This window comes from Medicago sativa, chromosome 1 (genome assembly GCF_051527215.1).
Source record: "Medicago sativa cultivar Bolivia chromosome 1, Bolivia_mono, whole genome shotgun sequence".
Taxonomy (NCBI): Eukaryota; Viridiplantae; Streptophyta; class Magnoliopsida; order Fabales; family Fabaceae; genus Medicago; species Medicago sativa.
The window spans coordinates 53,052,139-53,071,178 of record NC_140749.1 but is presented as its reverse complement, the minus strand read 5'-3'; the positions used below and the strand labels follow the sequence as shown (position 1 = coordinate 53,071,178).

General features: G+C 33.4%; 1 protein-coding gene and 2 pseudogenes across 1 annotated transcript; 1 reads left to right on the top strand and 2 right to left on the bottom strand.

Annotated features, from left to right (window-relative positions):
• Nucleotides 1-448: 448 nt before the first annotated feature.
• On the bottom strand, nucleotides 449-1,795 carry LOC146955321 (uncharacterized; annotated as a pseudogene).
• A 48-nt stretch (nucleotides 1,796-1,843) lies between these two features.
• On the bottom strand, nucleotides 1,844-2,671 carry LOC146955320 (uncharacterized; annotated as a pseudogene).
• Nucleotides 2,672-16,734: 14,063 nt separating this feature from the next.
• Nucleotides 16,735-17,578, top strand: LOC146955319 (uncharacterized). Its single transcript, XM_085708538.1, has one exon. It carries the CDS (start codon nucleotides 16,744-16,746, stop codon nucleotides 17,383-17,385), a length of 642 nt encoding a protein of 213 aa, XP_085564664.1. The 5' UTR covers nucleotides 16,735-16,743; the 3' UTR covers nucleotides 17,386-17,578.
• The last annotated feature ends 1,462 nt before the right edge of the window (nucleotides 17,579-19,040 follow it).

Genomic DNA, 19,040 nt, shown 5'->3' with positions numbered 1-19,040 from the left:
AATATGAGTAGGTACGACTTATAATGGAAAATATCAAAGAAACTAGGTTATTTTTAACCTCAAAGTATTGTAAGGCAGCTAGGATTCTTTTACGATGAGTGTCTCAATGTGTTTTTATAGTCTAATTCTTTGTTAGAAAGGTTTTTGTGCTAGTGACACCGGTCATGGTTTCTTTCTTTTCCTCTTTTTTCTTCACTTTTGCTTTTTAGATCCTATGTTCTTGAAACACAAAAATATCAGCCAGAAGATATGCAAAACACAATAAACGTATTTTGCGTGTTATCACATATTAGGACCAAAATACAAATAGATAAATAACAAGAAAATAACTCAAAACAGGGCTAACACTAAGCTAAATCCCCAGCTAAAAAAAAAACAATCTCACACTAAAGTTGAATCCAAAAAAAAAAAAACCAGTCTCACACACTAAGATGAATCAACATTTGCTTCAATAAGTTCCAGAGTCATATTTATGTACTTGAACATTTTTAACTTCATCCTTATGAAAGGGAGTTGAATCCGCAAATATCTGAATAAATAAATGTTGACATAATATTAGTTTATGATATAAACATGTAAAAATAAAATTAATTGATTTATACAAGTTGTTAAAAAAAATCATTTTACGTACTTGCATCCATGATTCCTTAACACTACGGAATACAATGTTCAACATATGTAGCATGACAAAGTAGCCGTACTCGTAAAAAACTGATTGCTTTTGACTCTGAAATTGAATATGATCAAATGTGATCGTTTAGTCGGTAAATACTATTAAAAAATTGTTATATAATACAAAAACACCACAAAGATGATAGATGAAGTAGTAGCATGTGTAAACAACTTACAGTGGGATAGAACCATACTACTTTACTATGCTTTATCACCCATTGTAGCTTACATGCATAACCTTACAAAGCTCTACAATACTTAATCGTTAAAATTGTATCATTAAACATATCACATTTCATGTATAATAAATAAATTGAATACTTACGAATAAGCAATGCCTCCTTTTTTTTTTATTTGTTGGCTTCTTTCCTAACGAACATCGAAAGGTTACCTCTCGCTTCTTGGGATTAATTATTAGCAACTGCCAATAATGATTACAAGGGTAACAAACAATTAAATTATCTGTGAAATTCAAATCTCTCTATTACAAGTGATTGGATATATATATATATATATATATATATATATATATATATATATATATATATAGAGAGAGAGAGAGAGAGAGAGAGAGAGAGAGAGAGAGAGGGAGAATTTACTTGTTAAAGTAAGGAGCTAGATACAAATCTTTTTTATTATTGTCCATCGTGTTTTGAATCTAGGTTTGAACACTAACTTAGTCATTTTGAGTAAGAGTGTAATATGGATCAAGATATACGTACATGCTACTTTTTCCTAATTCAACACAACGGCGGTGTAGATACCTAAGATATTGAAACAAAATTACATTATAAATGAAATTAAGTAGTTGAATAGCCATTAAATTTACAAAAAAAATATACTTATGTCATCCACACTTGCAAAATAGTGAAGTGTAATTCTTTATTTACCCAAACACAAGTCCATGATATTGTCCTTTGGTAGCTCAATATCAATGCCACTATGTTAACCTTAAACATCTAAGTTTGTTCCATGTATATTACCATCAATATCAAATTTTCACAAATAGGTTACGAATTTTTGGGTGGAACTTCAACTTTTATAGATATATCAACATCCTAAACCATTATGATAAAACATTACACAAGTCTAAATAGTCTCAAGTGTAAACAGTGATAGACATAAATATAATAAATAGCTTATTAGCAATAACTGGAAAAAGTCTTTTTGGTCATTTAATGAAAGTGTTAACGGCCTCAGCATGCCATTGACGATTCTTCACGTCACTTTCACTAGCAAATAATCTTTTAAATCTTGAAATTATTGGAAGACACCATAAAACTTTTGCAGGAAGACGCTTTGAGCTTTCATCATCATCACGATCCTTCACTTTGTAGCGTGATAGCCCACATGTGGGGTACTGCTTCTCATCCTCAAACTCGTTTTGATACAATATGCAGTCATTAGGACAAGCATGTATTTTCTTGTACTCCATAACCATCGGACATAATATCTTCTTTGCCTCATAGTTATGATTCGGTAATGTGTTACCATCTGAAAGAATTTCACACAACAGTTCAAGAAGTTCAATGAAACTTTTATCTATCCATCCATTTTTTGCCTTCAAGTTGAACAATCTCAATACTGCAGATAACCGCATGAAATTATTGCACCTCGAATACAATATTAATTCATTCTCATCGCACAAATTGTTATATACATGTGCACGCTGAAAATCCTCTTGTCCGATATCACAAATCATGTCCTCTAGATGATTGCCCATGTCTACGTCAACTCCATCTCTTTCCGAGACACTCTGGATGTTTGACGATTCACCATGCCATATCCAATTCGTATAACTTTCGCAAACGCCCTCACAAATTAGATGATTTCATATTTCACCAACTGAAAGTAATGGAAGTCTATTCCTACACTTAAAACAAGGACAATGGAACTTCCCGTTATTGTTAGGAAGGTTTTCACAATATTGTAAAAACTCTTCCACTCCTTGCCCATACTCTTCACTCAAACGATTAGCTTTCATACAACTGTGATCCATAAGAATTTTTGAAAAAATAGGGATCCACATATATTTAGGTTAAGGGGTTAATCATGATCATGAAATGTTTATAATCATGAAATGATTATGTAAGTCACATAGCATGTGAATTTTAATAATATTTATGGAAAAACCTCCTTGCTGAAAGTGTAGCAAATCTATCATTTTAGAAGGTGTGAACCATCATTATGTAAGTCACTTAGTATGTGAATTTCTATATTTACATCTCATACGATTTTTCATTCTAGCATGACTAGCAAAGATAAACACTTGTCTGCACTACAATGACATCAAACTCGACCATTATATTATAGTAATATTGGAAATGAACTTTAGTTAGTAAATTCGAAAGTTGTGTTTAGTTTTCAATAGAAAAAATAATGTTGCATATGTACAATTATCTTAAGCATGTCAATCTGTCATGAAAGATCTACATGGTGACAATGTAAAGGGGAAAACATCATATTCACATGTTAACAAATGGCCTACGAAATTACACTACACACATCATATTAAACAATACACACACAATTCAAACAACAATAACTTCAGTCTCTTCATGTTTGTTTAATTTGACTTCAACAACAACCACAACAACACACTCTAACGCCGTTAACAATAAAACCCAACTCTTAAAGTCGGAATATGTAAAAGTTCAAGGATTTAAAGAACGAGAATCATTTGTTAAAGTAGAAAACATAATCCATGAGCTAACATGGTTTCTGCACTTCTTCTTTATACACAAACAAAGCGATATTGTTCTGCACTTCTTCTTCACAAACAAGATTAAAAACAAGAACAAGAAGAAGAAAAAATGACCCATATCAGAGAATACACAAACAACCCATATGTGTTCTGATAGGGATGAGAACATAAATTAGAACAAGAAATCAAGTGATTGAGTGAACATGAACAACATGATGGAACAAACCTGATTTGAGAAGAGGAACAAACCTGATGAGATAAGAACAAGAATAGTTGAACTCGATTCCAAGAACAAGAGTTGGAACAACACATTGTACGATGATAAAAACAAATGTGTACGATATAAAACTTGAAATAGGAACAATACGGTGGGGATTATGTTGGTCAATTTCTTTGTGATGGGTTTCAATTTCTTGATGATTGGTTTTGATTCCAATGAAAAATTATGAAAAGGGGAAATTTTGTTGTTGTGTTTAGGGTTTGTGTTCTTTTGGGTTTAAGTGAAAATAAGGAAAGAGATGACATGGGGTAATATTAGAGTTTAGTTTCTAATGAAAAGATGAAAGGGGGAAATTTGGTTTCACTGAAAGGTTCGATTGATAAAAAGAGAAAGTGAGAAAGGTGGATAAGTGGTTTTTATGTAACTATTAGTTTAACTAATAAATTAAAGAGGGAAAGTTAATTCACTGAAAGAAAAAGAGGGAATGTTTTTATTTTGACAATAAAAAAAGAGGGAAAATCCTTAGGTCGGGTAGTCAACAAACCGACTTAAGTAAATGATTTCTTAAGTCAGTTGGTCAACCTGACGACTTAAGAAATTGATTATAAATTTTATCTTTTCATTATTCTATCAAGCTTAACTCGAGTAAGCTTATAACCGACTTAAGAAAGTTTGAAAGAATTATGAAACTACCACAGTGTCACTTGTTAAGACGAGTGACAAAGCAAACCGACTTAAGCACGAATATAGAAAATATTTTTTGTATTAGTGATTGTCTAGAATCACAAGCAAACAAGGTCTCCTCTTGTTTATAGTAAAGTCTCTTTACTCTTTTTCTATTTGTATACTATTGGCGGATCTAACTTAGTGTTCTTATTATCCTTACTCTTTTTAATGACTTTAATTAGTGTTCTTTCTTATTTGTTTCAGAGTTTTTTTATGAATAATTGTTCAGATTTGTGTGTTGCTAGCATAGAGTAGCCAGAGCCGTATCTAAGGCAGGAAAAGAGGGTGATCATTTTAGGTCCCAAAAAATAAGTCCTAATTGAGTTCCAAAATGAAAGGAAAAATAGGGGTCTATAATGTTGAAATCATTAGATAATGATGAATTAAAAAAACCTTGCACAAATTTTAAGACTACATTTTCTCATAAGGATTTGTCCGATGTTGATGCAAATGACCACTTTCTTAATTGAAAGTGTTACAAATTTTTTTGCCAAATGTTTCAATTGCCTATTGAATTCTCTTAACTATGTTGTTGACTATTGCATCTACAGAAAGAAGTTTTTCAAAGTTAATTTATTGAAAAACTACTTGATCGTCAATGTCGGAAGAAATGTTGAGAGATAGTATAGAATATATTATTGTAAACAATTATTAATAACTTTAATCTAGAAATGTTCGTAGGAATTGTTTTATATGGGCATTTGGATATAAAATAAAAAATTCAATGAATTTTTCTATGAAGTTTAATCTTTTTATTAGATTATTTTTTACCGTAATTAAAATTATAATCTTCAAAAAAACTATTTTTTAGCCTTAGAAATTCGAAAAATTTATATACTTATTAGTTATAGCCTAAATTAGAGGTTTCGTCTACGTCACCGAAATCTCGTAAACGGTTCTAAAAGCTATTAGAACAAGAATGGTTCATTCAAGTTCTCTTGGGTTTTGATGATAATAAAGTATTAAAGAACAATTGAAATACTAACATATGTTCAAGTGTGCAGGAACTGCTTATCATGAAAAAGGAACATATGAAGAGCATCAGAAAGGGATTGGGAAGCTTAGAAGGCTATGGTGGAAGATCTACTGGAAGGTCAACCAGAAGTCAACATCCTAGTAGATGGAAGTCTCACAGAAGCTAGGGAGTGATATCCATAGATTCTGTGAAAGACATCAAACACAGAAGCTGACTAGGCTACGTAGTTTTGAGGGACCCAGAATCCACATAAGCTTTTGTCTTATTCTGTGAGTTGTGTCTATCAGTGCATCTGGTAGAGTAGCTATTTTGTCTTCTTCTGTATACATGTAAAGGACATCAAGAACGAGGAAAGCAACAAATAATTCCTCTTTTAGCAAAGGATATTCAAAGTACTTTCCAACGAAATTATCCATATCAGGCAAAGGGCCAACGTTCATGATTGAAGCTTCTCAATGACTTTATTTGCGTTGACATTATTCTCCAACGTATCTCAAATCATTGCCTATAAAAGGAGCTGATGACCTGAAGAAAAAGCAACAAGACTCTGTGTCAAAACTCTATCAAATCAAATAGCACAAAACACTTAGGATTATTTTCAAGTTTATATCTTAGAAATCATAAGGAGTGAGTCTGTTCATTTGTTCAGTTTACACTCACTAGATAGAAAGAGTGTAAGAACAAATTAACTTCTTTGCAATTGGGGAAAACATTTTAGAAAGTCTCTTGCATGCGTGCTCGAGCATATAAGTCTCATGGTGAAACTTTTTTTTAACAAGTTAAATTAGTCCACCTAAATTGACACCAGAGAAAATCAAACCGGAGACCTCAAGGAGCACACTCCCATATCCCAAGCCATTACCACCAGGCCAACCCAAGTAGGTTCTCTTGGTGAAACCTTGAGCACCTAGGAAGTATCAGTCAGTTGTGATTGAGCAGGGTAAAGTCTTAACTAATTGTGCTTAAGCAAGGGAAGTCTCTTGTAGGGGTGTTTGAGCAAAGAAGTCATTAGGTAGAGTCATAGAGCATAGAAGTCTCTTGATGTGTGCTTGAGCATTGAGAAGTCTCTTGGAAGTGTCCTTGATCAAATTGTAATCAAGATTGATTATAGTGAAATCCCTTGTAAGTGCAAGGGGACTGGACTACTTCTGTTTTGTAGGAGGAATCAAAATAAATTGCTTTGTGTCTTTTTTCTCTCTCTGACTCTTTATCTTTTATCCGTGTGTTCTTTATTTTCGCTGGATTCAAACTCTGAATCGGGATTTGCAACATCAGATTATATCCAGATTTGTATTCAACACTTAGAAGAAGAAATCGAAGAAAAAACTCACACAATTCAACCCCCACTTCTTGTGTGTTTTTCTCACCTTCAAAAGCAGCAAATATAAGTTCAATCCTACCAAGTCAATGTTAAAATCGAATTACCCAATTTTGTGATGTATAACATTTCTGATTGAAACGGTGATAACAACATATTCTTAAATCTCGCGGCGTTCAAATTGTTTAAAGGATACATAAAAAGTTCTTGTCACAATTTTTCTTAATGTTACAGATTTTTATTTTATCACAAAAGCTTAAACAATTTTATCACAAATTGTATGATAAAAAAAAAAATAGAATGAAACAATTATGCATCAACAGGGAGATCAACCCCAATAAAAAAAAAAATTCAATTCCAATTCTAATAATAAGGAAAGAGATAAGAATATGAAAGATTTCATAATAATCTACAAACCATTCTTTCTTTCTTTTTTGAAGGAATCTACAAACCATTCTTGGCGTGTTAGTAAAGAAACTAAATGGAGAGTTTGTATTATCTTCGGCTCTCTATGACTATTTTCTTCCTTGTCTCAAAATCAAGTCTACCAATAGACATACAAGACCCTCATTTTTTTTTTCTTCTCTTTTTTTAATAAAGTGTTTAAAAGTCACATGGCCTTATCCAACCTAATATGTCCAAAACAAAACAAAAAAGTTACCGGTATTATGTCCAAATGACCTTATTTTTCATTTAATGAATTTGATTTTCCTCCTACAAATCGAAGTTCTCTAATTTTATTATTCATCCATTTGATTCACAAACCCTCCATACAACCGTCTCTACTTTTTCTAGTGTGTGTTGTGGATGAACATCAAAGGTGGCGACATGATAAAATCATCCCGATTTTCTTCTGCATCATCACCAAATACTCCCTCCGTCTCAGTATTATTGACGTTTTAGAAAATTAAAAAGGTAGCAAAATATTAGTCGTTTTGTGTTTTCTATGTAGAATTAAATCACTTTTTCCAACTTTGCCCTTCTTACCTTTTCCTCCTCTATTTGCACGTGCATGTTTCTTCTTTGAAAAAAGTAATCTTGAGCCATGTGTGACGTAATTACTCGGCTACAATTATGTTAACAATGTTTATCTCACCTTTGTAATTAAATGTGACTTTAAATAATAATAAAAATAAATAGTGAGGTTAGTTTAGTAAAATTAGTATGTTTGTTGACTAATTTATTACATTTCTTAATTTGTGTGTAAAAACCTTAAACGACTATTATTTAGAGACGCTAAATCATTCTTGATAAAATCATTCTTGATATCTAGCATTTTCCTTGTGGTTTTGGAAGAAAACAGTGGTGGTGCGACAACATATTCGTGTGCATCCCACGAATGCATGTAAATTGCCCATGTTGCCTCTTTGTGAGTGTGTGTTTATATTATTATTTTTTAACTAATTTAGTAATTAGAATTAGAATAAAAAGTAAACTAAAATAAGTGATAGAGTCGAACTATTTCTATGCTAAGAAAATATATTATATTTTATCAGTTTAGAATAATTTTTTTTTTTAAATTTAGTCTTGTAATTGTTTTATGGATATTTGAAATTAAGGTAGGCTTCATAAAATCATGGTGACATAATGATTTTGTTAAAATTGAAACTCTAAGATGTAGCTTTTGCATGGTAGCTCACTATGATTTTGACAAATTCATCCTTAATTCAAACACACAACTAATGGGATTGAATAGAGCAAAAGAGATTAAACTTTTACAATATGATGAAATCAAGGTTTGAATCCTATTGAGATAGGCACTCACATTTAATGTCTGATACACTTCAAATATGATTATATCCAAAGGATTCTACATATAAAAAAAATTCATTGATTTTTTTTTTAGGGCCAATACAGATTATAAATTTTTTGGATGTTAGTGAGAAACCATACAAATTAGAATAACACAATTTATTTTGGGTATTAGTGGTAAGAAATGAAATGATATTAACATTTTAATTCATTCGCGTGATTTGCACGACAATTGGTGTAGTGCATATTAGCATTATCTGGAAGAAAAAGTCGCTATAGTTATGATTTTGTGTCGTTCCCTTTTTAGAAAATATAAACTCGAGTATTAGGTGCGAAGGATAGTTGGACGGGAGGAGAGACTTTGAAAAATAAACAAAGGAGGCAGGAAAAGGAATGTATGACTTCGGAATGAGTGTTTCCTAAGGTCTATTTTTCTTCATAAATAAAAATTTCCCTAATTAATTAGAAGCAACTAAAAAATTGTACCCGCGAGGATTTTTTAGGGTCTATATGAAATCTTTAAATTCAATCAATGTTGTTCTAACATAATTCGGTTATCATAAAAACACTCTTTCAAAAAATAATTTTTTATTTTTTTTTATTTTTTTCTCTCATATTCCCCTCCCTTCAAGGTCGTCCTTCCCTTATAATGAAGTTTGGAGTAGATTTTGTTTCCTCTCTAAACTTGCAAACAAACTCTTACGATTTAGTTGTGAGTTTAGGACGAGATAAGAGGATGTTTTAAAAATAAAAGTAAAGGAAACGATGGATAGCCCCAAACTTTTTTTTTTGACAAGGGTTATCCCCCAACTTAAATAAAGCTTTTAATTATTTTCGTAAAACTCTAAAAGTTAAGAAATTACTTTTTTTGAAGGAAAGTTAAGAAATTACTTGTTTATTAACATTTGTTTTAATTTAGTAAACAAAAACTAAGTTTCCTGTCCGATGGTTTTGAGTGGGTTGATGCATCAGCATTAACACTCTTGTTTACCCGAGGATTCTATAATATTTCCGTTAATAATGCTACTTTTTCAGGAAGTATGGATCCAAAGTCCGCGAAAGAGTTGCCTAAAAGGCATTCCAATAGAAAGAGGAAGGGTGACATTGTAGAGAAATCTCCGCAGGAAACTCTAACCAATGTTTCATCAGCTACACCACCAGATAACAGTGACGGCAAATCAATCTGGGATGACAATTTTCCATTTGGAAACTTCATTGATAAGCATTTCATTACAGAAAAGGATCGTGAAAAATTTGCGAAGTGGGAATCAGAAAAGTGTTTTCATGCTTTGCTATCGGCACCATTCAATCTGCGGCACTTGTTCATTGTCTAGGGCAAAGGTTTGGTGATTTGGAAAAGAAATGTAAGGCTTACATTGAAGAGAACACTGAATTGAAAAATAAGTTGTCTGAATTAATCTTGCAAAAGAATCAGTTAGTGGAAAGAGTTGAAGGTTTGATGGAGGAAAATACCAAGATTAAAATAAAACTAAACATCAAAGAAGGCATTGTGGAAGAGATGGAGGCTGAAACTGAAGTTTTGACGACTGAAATTGAAGAGTTGAAGGCTGAAATTGAAGACTTGAGGGATGAAATTCCAATGCACCACAAAGCTGGGTTTGATAAAGCCCTAAAGAAAGTTAAAGTTTCTATATCTGAAATTAAACCATGACCATTTTAATTGGATCGTTGAAAATTATTCATCTATATTTTAGATATAAAGACCTTGATGAAAGGTATTGCAAGGGATTAACGCCTTCTTCAATATTTGTAGTTGAATCCTTTTGAACTCATCGTGAACTTGTATATATGGTTTTCATTTTGGGATCTTTGTGTTTTGTTTTTAGATTTGTGATTTATATATCGTATCTACGAACTCCTATTTAGCATGTTTATCTAATTATATTTTCAAACTCTTGCTTTGCTTTACAATTATTATTTGTATGGTTAGCAAATAGTGACACCAAATTGTTGTTAACTGAAGCTTGCTAGTGCTTGATATTTAGGTGTAGATGCATGCAGCTGAAGTTGTTAGCTGCGAACTTTTTACATTTTTACTTCATTGATTAAGATTAATTTACGATCCATTATACGTTACTTACCATTGGTTTAGAAAAGGGTCCTCTTATTAATGTTGTATTTTAGGAAATTTTTTCATCTGAAGACCCTTGAGAGGATTTAGTATGATTTCATCCACACTGTGACACTTCCATCACATGTATGCACATTTCATTATCTTAATTCTAGTGTTGGCCATGATTTCATAACACATCGATATATTTGTTTTGCAAATATTTTATCTTCTATATAAAAGTTCCAAAGTCTTTTAGACAAATTATTAGAGGCTTGCAGATTTTCTTATTAATTTTTTATATTTATCAAATAATGATCCCATATGGTATATATAAAAGTTGTTATGCCTTTAGACAAATTTTTGAAGCCAAAAAAGTTGTTGCAAATTTCCTTCCTATTCTATTCTTTTTTTATTGTTTATTAACTAATGATCTCATAGCTTAAATATAAAAGTTGTCAAGTCTTTTAGACAACATCGTAAAACTTAAAAAGTTGTTGCATATTTCTTAATTGTTTTTCCTTTTATTTAAATATATATATCATATCTTTAATATACTTTAATATAAGTTGTATTTTTTTTGCAAGATACTTTATATCTTATATATAACTTCATAAGTCTTCTAGGATATTTTTTTTTTTTTGGTGGAAAAAGAGGGCTAAAAGCCCCAAGCGAAAAAAAACTACAAAGTTACATGAATATTCCTAGGCATACAAGCCCCAGAAATATCATCAAAAAGGAGACTCGAAACCTCACTAGGAGGAGTCTCCATGACATGAATGTCAAAAGAATTTAAAGAGAAGCTAAAATTAGCAAGCCAATCAGCACTTCTATTTCCTTCCCGCCAAGTATGGTTGAATTGCACCTGCCAGTTTAACTTTAAAAGCTCTTGAATACGGCACATCAAGGTGGGTGCTTTGCCATTAATTTTGACGTTCCCTTTGATCATGTCAACCAAAGTTTTTGAATCACTTTCTACTTGAAGGCGATGAAATCCTAGTCTCCAAGCAAGCTGCATTCCCAAGAACATTCCCCACATTTCAGCAGTGAGAGCATCACAAGTGCCTATTTTGCGACAGTACCCTTTAAGCCATCTACCATCTGAATTCCTTAAGAGACCACCACAACCGGCTAGACCCAAAGTATCTTTGTAGGATCCGTCACAGTTAAGTTTAATCCACCCCTCTTCAGGCCTTGTCCAACCAATGAAAATGGTGTCGTAATTGCGAAGGTTCAAAGGATGGTTGGTGTAGTTGTCTATATCTTCCACCATCTTGAAAATAGTGAAGGTAGGATTTGTCGGACGCTGAAAATCATCTTCAAAAATAGCTTTGTTCCTCCACATCCACATGTACCAACACGTGACCATAAAAATTGATGTCCACTTCTTACTTTGAGCGCCAAACAGCTTATGATTAATATTCTTGAAGATCCAGTCCCTGCAATTAAAAGAAAAAAAGTTAGTGATTTGATTTGAAGGTACTAACATATTCCATGTCTGGGTTGCAATGGGGCAATCCCGCAAAACATGAAGAATAGTTTCATTGTCCCTCTGACACCCAGGGCATACAGGAGACACTCCTACACCCCATTTGCTTCTCCGAAAGTTAGTGAGCAAACGCTCATGGGCTGCCATCCACATAAAAGTTTGGATTCTGTGAGGGCCTTTCCAACTCCACAAGGCCTTCCAATCACCCTCTATTGGTTGAACTGTACTACTCTGAGCAATGTAGGCACTTTGAACTGTGAATTCCCTAGTGTTTGTTCCTCCCCAACCAATGTTGTATCTTCCGTCTGTGTCTTTTGGAGCAGGGATGGCAAGAACCTGAAAGACAGAGGTAGAAGGTAGATTAGAAATAAGGAAATTATAATCCCATTCTCCTGAGGGGGTTACCACATCCCTCACAGAGAGTGTCGTGTCTATATAAGATTGATTAGTGATAGAGATAAGAGAAGTTCCATTAGGAGCCCATTTATCCAACCAGAAATTGATATTATTCCCATCCCCCAACTGCCACACAACCTGCTGCTGAAATTGGTCCCAAATGCTTGTTAACGATTTCCACAATGAAGAATCATAGGGTTGAGATTTAATAGATACCCTAAGATCATTGTTCCTACCATACTTACTATAGAGCACCTTACACCAAAGGTCATTCGGATTAGTAATCAGATTCCAAAGTATTTTCATAAGAAAAGCTTCATTCATATGATGAGGTCTCTTGATGCCAAGGCCTCCATCAAATTTAGGAAGGCAACACACGTCCCATCCCACAAGATGAGGTTTGCGGGAATGGTCTGTATCCCCCCACAAAAATCTCCTTTGAATTTTTTCCATTTCATCGCAAATAGTCTTAGGGAGCTTAGCATATTGCATATGATAATAGGGTATGGAACTCAAAACTGATTTAGATAAAGTAAGTCTTCCAGCAAAGCTCAGACATTGTTGTTTCCAGCCACTCAACCTATTTTGAATCTTGTCAATGATATTACTAAATTTTCCCCGGGTAGCTCTGCCTGGGTCAATGTTCGCCCCAAGATACCTGCCCATATTATTGACCTGTTTATAACCTGTGTGGTGTAAAATGTCCTCCCTGAGTTGTTGGTCGACATTCTTCGAGAAATAGATCTCTGTTTTTTGACTATTGATCTTTTGCCCAGAAGCTTGGCAGAAAAGGTCAAGGCAATGCATAATACAATGAGCTTGTTCAATAGATGCCTCTGCAAACAAAAGGAGATCATCAGCAAAAAGAAGATGAGATATTTGAGGGCCAGACTTACCTGCGTGCATGGGTTTCCAATAATGCGCTTCCACTTGGTCAGCAATAATATGAGATAACCGATCCATACAAATGACAAAAAGATATGGAGACAACGGATCTCCTTGTCTAATACCTCTTGTAGGAGTAAAAGTATCTGTTTTATCGCCATTCCATAAAATTTTGAAAGAAGGAGAAGTAATACAATGGTGTATGATGTTAATAAGATTATGAGGAAACTTACAATCATTCAGACAATTTTTCACAAAATTCCAATTAAGACGGTCATAAGCCTTCTCAAGATCTATCTTAATGGACATAAACATCTTTTTACCTTTCATCCTAGACATAGAATGCACCATTTCTTGAGCCACAATAATGTTATGATGAATAGTGCGCCCCGGAATGAAGCTGGATTGATAAGGAGATATGATCCCATCCAACATAGGCTTAACTCTATTAACAATTACCTTAGTGATAATTTTATAAATGACATTACACAAAGCTATAGGGCGAAATTGAGACACAAATTCAGGCCTATCAACTTTAGGAATTAACACAAGCAGAGTATTATTAATCGAAGAGATGAGGGAAGGGTTAACCCAAACCTGTTTAACATACCGAAAAAGAGAGTCTGACACAGTGGCCCAACATTTTTGAAAAAACAAAGCAGGGTACCCATCCTCTCCAGGAGATTTTAGAGGCCCCATATCAAAAAGAGCTTTCTTGCATTCAGTCTTCTAGGATATTATTTGAACCAAAAAGGTTGTTGCAAAGTGCAAAATTATAAAGTGCAGACAAATAAAAACAATAAACTTAAAACAATGTAAAACTTTGATTCTTAATTTAGAGTAAGTTCACAAACATTCCAAATATGCTTTACAAGGCTAATATGGGGTCTATTAATGGCCTAAAGTCTCAGACAAATCGTTAAACTCGGATTACAAACCAATAATGAGCAAATTCCAAGAGTTTGTAACATCTTTTTCTGATTGCATAATGTGCACGGTCGTGCTTGCCTTCAAAATTGTTGAAATTCTACATACTAGGAAGGACGCACGGTCGTGCTAGGTAGCCCCACAGACGTGCTAAACTTTCGACAATTTTGCTTTGTTTTCTTCAAACAAGACGCACAGTCGTGTGCCTCGGGCGCACGATCATGCTCTTTTTCCAGCATTTGAAAATTCTTCCGTTTCTTCATTGATTGGTCCCGAAAATGAAAACTAATATTTTGTGTTGGGTATTTGTATTGGCTACATTGTTGCTAAAACAAATATCCATGTATGTGTTGTTGGAACCAATGTTCCAACATGTTTTAGGCATCTTTGTACAATGTTGGATACGATGTTCCAACATACTGGCACAGTTCAATGTGCCTGGTTGTATGCCTATTTGTACGCGCGCTTTATATTATTTAAGGAAACCATATTTCCTTATCTTATTGACCAGGCAACGCACATATCTGTATAGAATCAGTTGTACTTTTATTCCCAAAGGAGCAATTATATTTTAGGGAATATTTGTATGTGATTGGAAGTTCTGAAAGATATTCCTACATTTTAGGACTTTCCTTATTTGCTACTGATTCGTGTTTTGCAGATCAGTCGGACGATCTGCTTTGTTCTGAAGCCCAAACCAGTTATTTGACCCGTATTGCTTCAATATATGGAAGATTTCAAGACCTAATTGATTATTCAAGCCGTCATTCTAAAAAGTCTAGCTTTAGGGTTTTGAGTCATTTGTGTGTTCTACTCTTGTATCACCTCGATGCAAGTTTAGTCCTGTTTTATTGTGAGCCTTTCTCGTATCAGTTTGATAAATGTTAAGGACTTTGTGTTGAGTTGTAAACTCTTGTGTGCTACGCCAAAGCTTTTAAGCAAGGTTGTAGTTTGTGTTTGAAGGTAACTTCACTGTTTGTTTGTTGTTTAAAGTCTGATACTCACAGGGGCTGTGGTTGACTGTGTGATAGTGAGATGGGATCTCAGATCTAGGAGTTCCTAAGTTGAAATCTAGACGGGTAGGTCCTAGGTCTTTAGTGTAAACGAGGAGTTTGCTGAGAGCTACAGAATAAGGACTACACTAGTGGATTTCCTTCCTGGCTTGGTAGCCTCCAGATTAGGTGTGTTTGTTACCGAACTGGGTCAACAAACTCACTGTGTTCTTTACTTTCTTGTCTTTTATTTTCATGTGTTTTATTTGTTTATTTGCGTGATGTTGGAACATTAACTGGAACATTCGCCTATTGTGCGTATAACGTTGAAACATCACATAGAACATCTTAAAACAAGAATGCTAGAATTTCATTTTGTATTACAATAACTCTAAAACAAAACTACAAGTTATTTTTATTGAATTTAAATGGAAACAAATTATCAAATTCCACATGATTGAATCGTTGCTTGTCTTCCAGCAGAAGGCAAGCAAAATCAGCAACACGAATTAGAAGTAACAAATTTTAAAAAATTTATTATTTTTTTTTCAATGGCTTTTAGTAGGAACAAAATTTCAAAAGAAATTTTTTTTTTTTCAAAGGCTTTGTTTTTAGGGTAGACGTTTCACATCCCTGTATGCTTTTCATGATTCTTTTCAACCCAACATTTTGTATGTCTCTTTTTACCACACCATTTCTCTTTATCTATCATGTCTATCACATTACTCTCTTTATTTCTATCTCTGGTAGTGTTGAATGAGTTTTGGGTGTACAACCAAAATTTCTTAATATTCTTTAAAAAAAAAAAAACAATTTCTTGACATTGAAACTTACTTTACAAAATTAACTTTTATTAATATTCTGATAGGTGAAAATACAAAAATTTGACAAATATAGTTATAATTTAGAAGTATATAGAAAAAATTAAATTAAAATTATAATATGAAAAAAATCATTAATATCGTAAAACGGGATAAAAAATTATATAAATATTGGAAAAAGTTGTAACAAACTGCAAAGCCATATGGATGTATATCTCTCTTACTGGCACAGGACAGTTTGTTTGTTGCTGTACTGTACTTCCTTCCGCAAGCTATAACAATCTTTGATTTTGTAGGGATTTCTTTTTTTTTGTACTTTTGGTTTTCTAAATTAAATTTAAAGTATATTTTGTTAATGAATAGAAATATAGCATACATACAAGAAAAGACCAACTCCAAGCTCACAAACAGGTGCAGACACTATAAATATAGGAACATTGATTCATTTGTTTTGGAATTTGAGAAGTCACTTCATTTACATAATCCTTCCCAGCAAGTTATCTTCATTTTCATTTCATTTCTTCATTTCCATTGGTACGAAAAGTTCTTGATTGTGTACTCTAATAGGTTAAAAAATCTAAGTTTGCAATTAAATTAGTGTATGCCATATTATTACCGTTTTGTGTTATTTTGGCCATATTATTCAAGTTTTAGGACTCATTATTTGTTTTTTCCCATGGGTATGTTAATGATTTTGTGTTACAACCTATTTAGAAAAGAATTTCTCCTTATATTGTCTGAATTCTACACTATTTCGTATACTTATCTTCTATAATGTTATTTTTTTAGGAAGAATGGATTCAAAGTCTGTGAAAGATTTGCCTGAAAGACGTAGCAATAGGAAGAGGAAGGCTGGCCATGTAGGGAAATCTTTGCAAGAAACTTCATCGGCTACACCCACCAAGACCGGTGATGGCACATCAATCTGGGACAACAATTTTCCATTTGGAGACTTTGTTGATAAGCATTTCAACATGAAAAAGGACTATTCAGCATTTGAGGCATGGGAGTTAGAAAATTGTGCTCAAGCTATGCTAGAAAATTCTGTTCAATCGGTTGTCCTTGTTCGTTGTATGGGGAAAAAGGTTTGTGATTTGGAAAAGAAAAACAAGGCTTACGTTGAAGAGAATACTGAGTTAAGAAATAAGTTGTCTGAATCTGAGAAGAACGTAGATAAGTTGGGGAAAAATTTGGAAGAATTAAGCTTGGAAAAAAGTCAATTAATGGTAAAAGAAGAAGACTTGACAGAGGAAAATTCTAAGATGAAAACAAAATTACTCATCAAAGAAGATATCATTGACAAGATGAAAGCTGTAATTGAAGATTTGAAAGCTGAAATTGAAGAGGTGAAGGCTGAAATACCAGCGCAGCACAATGCTGGGTTTGATAAGGCGGTCAAGCAAATTTTAGTTTCAATATCTGAACTTAAACATTGAGCAAGTTGGATTGATTAAAATTATTTATTTATTTCGGATCGAAAATTTATCTTGATGACGTTTATTGTAAGGTAATGCCCTCTTAAACTTAAGTATCTTTCCCTCTTAAATTGTTGTTGAATGCACTAACTAAGGTGTGGTAGTGCTGATCTTCAGTTGAAATATGAATGCAGCTGAAATTGTTAGTGTGGTAGTGCTGATCTTTTTACATTTAAATTTATTGATTGTGGTAGTGCTGATCTCCATTATTTGATATTGCTTAAGATCACAGTTTTAGGAAAGGGTTTCTCTTGTTAATGTTGTATCGAAGTATTACTTAGTCATGATGTGAATACTATCAATTGGTTTTGAAGAGTAATTGTTTGCAATTTGTTGAGTAATTTTTTCTGTGGTAGTACTTTTCTTTTTCTAGTCATGAATGCCCTTTGTTGCATTTTTATTTTTCTTATTATTTGGCAATGAAGTAGTGATTTTCTTTGCCTTTTGGAGATCATGGAAAACTTTGAAGTTAAAGAGAGAAATGAGATTTCTTGAGAGAGTTATTTTTTAGTCTGTGATCAGTGCTAGGACATACTGCTGTTGAGGTCTGTGATGCACAGAAAATATCAACGCCTTTAAACTTTGGATTGTGATCTAGAAGAATTAAGAGCTTAGTTAGAGAATCTGTAGTGAAGGAAGAGATAAGGAAGGTTATTTTTATTTATTTTTTGGTAGTGTACTTGTTATACAGAAGGTTATTTATATATATTTTAATAATTATTTTGAGAAGATTTCAAGGTTTGAAAGGATCATATCCGATAATGTGTGGATTAAGTCAGGGTGTGTTATATGTTTTCGGTAAGGGAATTATACTTCGAACCCTTGAGTCATGTATAATCGGACGCCATGGAACTAGAACCAGAGATGTTGTGTATTAGTCGCCGCGGTTATTAAGTAATCTCTAAATTTCGAGGACGAAATTTCTTTTAAAGGGGATAGAGTGTAACATCTCACTCGTCAGTATTGGATTTTATCAGTCGATTGTGTATCAGGGAATGAATGTCCAGGAAGGATCAAGATAACAGAGGATGTGATCATGCAGTGACGATCAAGCACATGTTCAATTACCGGTATCAAATTAAATGCGTTTAAGACGAAGGGTTTTTTGGTATTTGCACGCAAGTGGTATATAAGGGTGGTTGGTCACAAGGAACTCATTTGTGCTTGGACTTTCTCTCTCTAGGTTCAAGAGTTTTAGAATTCTCTCCTCCTCCCCTCTTCATTGTCGCCCCAATCTCCCTCTCTAACCCATTAATCTTCCCAAGTTGTGTAATTGGTAATCAAGCATGAATCATGGTGGTTTCATAAGCAAGAAAACAACTAGAATTGGATTGGTGTTGCATTGAAGCTTTAGGATGTGTTGAGCAAGAGTCTCAAGAGCTAGGGTTTGGTTTAGGAAGCTTGGAGCTTGAAATATTTGCAAGAACATGTTAGATGAGTTCTTAGATAGATTTCCTTCCCTTGGGTTATGTACGCTTGTGTGAGAATGTTCAATTATGTTAGTATGAGAATTAGGAAAAACTAGTTCCCTTGCCATTGATTATGATCATTACTTGTTAATTGTTGCCATGCAAATGTCATGGACTGTTTTTATCATGTTCTGGATGAATAATGTG